The sequence below is a fragment of the Merops nubicus genome, unplaced genomic scaffold (genome assembly GCF_000691845.1).
Source record: "Merops nubicus isolate BGI_N331 unplaced genomic scaffold, ASM69184v1 scaffold46433, whole genome shotgun sequence".
Classification (NCBI taxonomy): domain Eukaryota; kingdom Metazoa; phylum Chordata; class Aves; order Coraciiformes; family Meropidae; genus Merops; species Merops nubicus.
This window is the reverse complement of record NW_008601817.1, coordinates 2,398-4,577: the sequence shown is the minus strand read 5'-3', so window position 1 is coordinate 4,577 and position 2,180 is coordinate 2,398. Positions and strand designations below refer to the sequence as shown.

The following is a 2,180-nucleotide window of genomic DNA, read 5'->3' as shown; positions in this document are numbered from 1 at the left end:
GGGCAAGGGGCTCAGGGGCTCTGCCCCCCATACCACGGCGGGCACCACGTACCTCATCAGCACGCTGGCGAGGAGGGCAGCCACCATGGGCCCCACCCAGTACACCCAGTGGTAGTCCCAGTAGTTTGCCACCACGGCTGGCCCGAAGGCTCTGGCAGGGTTCATGCAGGCTCCGGACACGCCGGCGCTGGAGGGACAAACCAGTGACATCAGCCCCGGGGGGCACGAGAGCAGCACCCGCCCCTCGCTGCCAGGCTTGGGTGGGCAGCACCGTGTCCCTCCGGGGGCTCCTTGCCGGGCACCTGGCCCTGCTCCGGGTGGGTGGCAGGCTCAGACCACCCTGGTCCCCATCCAGTGGGGACACTTTGCCCTGGCAGGGTAACGATGCCCAGACCCGAGTGACTGCTCACCAGCTGGCACCTGCCTTTGCTCAGGGCATCTTAACTGTGTGAAAAATACAGAAATAAAGAAACCAAACAGGGCAGGAATCTAAATTCTGAGACCCAACATACAAGTCAGATTGGGTGGTTCTCAGAGGGACGCTGAGGGGGTTTGTGAAGGGTGATCAGAGATGAGTTCTCTCATTGGCTTGAATCTCGCTGGTTTTTGTCTTCAGGCTCTTGGGGAAAGCCCAGCCCATGGGGTGGGAGCACAAGAGCTGAGTCTATCCTGGGGTTCACCAGGAGCTGGGCTGTTAAGTGGGGAAAGCTCCGAGCCGTGCGTAGGTAGCGGGGCAGGAGAGACAATGGTGTTTACAGATTAAAGAAAACTGCAACCCATAAATATTTGCACATGAGGTTTGGGTGGTGTTTAAATAAGAGCCCGAATCCCACTAGAGGGGGCACTGCCTTAACTAAACACCCATTAACATTCATAATTGTGTGCACTCGTTATCTGATTGCAGTGGCACAGGACCCAGGCCGAGCCTGGCAGCGCTTCCAGCAGCCACGAGGCCACGGGCGAGGGATGGCTCCAGATAAACCCTCTCCTGTTTGCTCAGGGCTTCCCACGGCAAACACCACTCCTGGGGCCCTTCAGCTTTATCATCCCCCAGCAGGTCCTTGGGAAGGCTGCTCTGGCTCAAGAGCCACGTGCTGGGCTCAAGCCAACGGCCTCCTCTGCACCCGGCCAGGCTGCGCCCAGCAGCTCTCCCCAAAAACCAGCAGGGGCTGGTGTCCTCATTCACCAGCCCCCACAGGGTGCTCGGCTCCCCTCGGCTGCCCTGTGCTGTGCAGGGGCACTGCTGATCTCACCCAATCTCACCCCATTTCACCCCATCCAGCCCCATCTCACTCGCCCCAGGCCTGGGCACTGTGTCCTCCCAGGAGCAGGGTGCAGAGCCAGGGGAGCAGCCAGGGAGGGAGCAGGGGAGCCCTGATGCCACCCCCGGGCTCTGCTGGGCCAGCACCGCAGGGAGCTCAGAGCACCAGCTCCATGCCCACAGCTCGTGGTGCCATCCTGACCCCTGCCCGGTGGGGACACCCCCGGGGGGAGGACTCACGAGCTCACCCTGCCAGGACGTTGATGGTGATGGTGAAGCCGATGTACAGAGGTGCCAGCGGGGTCTTGCTCTTCCCGTTGAGGGCTCCCATGCAGACCACGAGGAGCAGGAAGGTGGTCAGGATGATCTCACACAGGAGGGCAGAGGGGATCTGGTTGTCCGTCTGGATGACGCTGAAGACTCCTCCCCCGGCCTCCGTGTACCGCTGGCTCCCCAGCCCAGCCTGCAGGGGCAGCCCCGTTTGTGCTGTGCCCGGCAGATGTGCTCGCCAGGCCAGCGTGGGCTGCTGGCATCAGGTCAAGGAGGAGCTAATCTCCTCACTTTCCTCCTGAAAGGCAGCCCTAAGCGCCAGGCAAATACGAACTCTCTTAGCTCTCCTGAGATAATGAGCCAGCCACCGCTCTCCTGGCAGGATGAGCCACCCAGGGGCTTGTGGTGGCCAAAGGCACCGTGCTGCGGGGCGTGGGCTGCCCGGGCTCTGGGACCAGCAGCACTGAATGTGGGTTGACCTTGGAGGGCTGTGCTGCAGGTAGGAGCGCAGGCGTGAGAACGGCTGGGGCTGCAGAGGTGGTGAGCAGAGGTGCTGAGCACCATCCTGCACCTCCCTGGGGCACCAGAGCCCACCTCTGGAGAGCAGACCTGCACCCCAGGCAGCACTGCTGAGCTGAGAACCAGCCCT

At 62.2% G+C, this 2,180-nt stretch overlaps 1 protein-coding gene across 1 annotated transcript; it reads right to left on the bottom strand.

The window, feature by feature from the left end:
• Positions 1–52: 52 nt before the first annotated feature.
• On the bottom strand, positions 53–1,724 carry AQP8 (aquaporin 8; the record flags this gene model as incomplete). The annotated part of the gene is made up of 2 exons (XM_008938098.1): positions 53–187; positions 1,510–1,724. Coding segments are annotated over 2 exons (350 nt in total), but the record flags the coding sequence as incomplete, so codon positions are not given.
• Between the last annotated feature and the right edge of the window lie 456 nt (positions 1,725–2,180).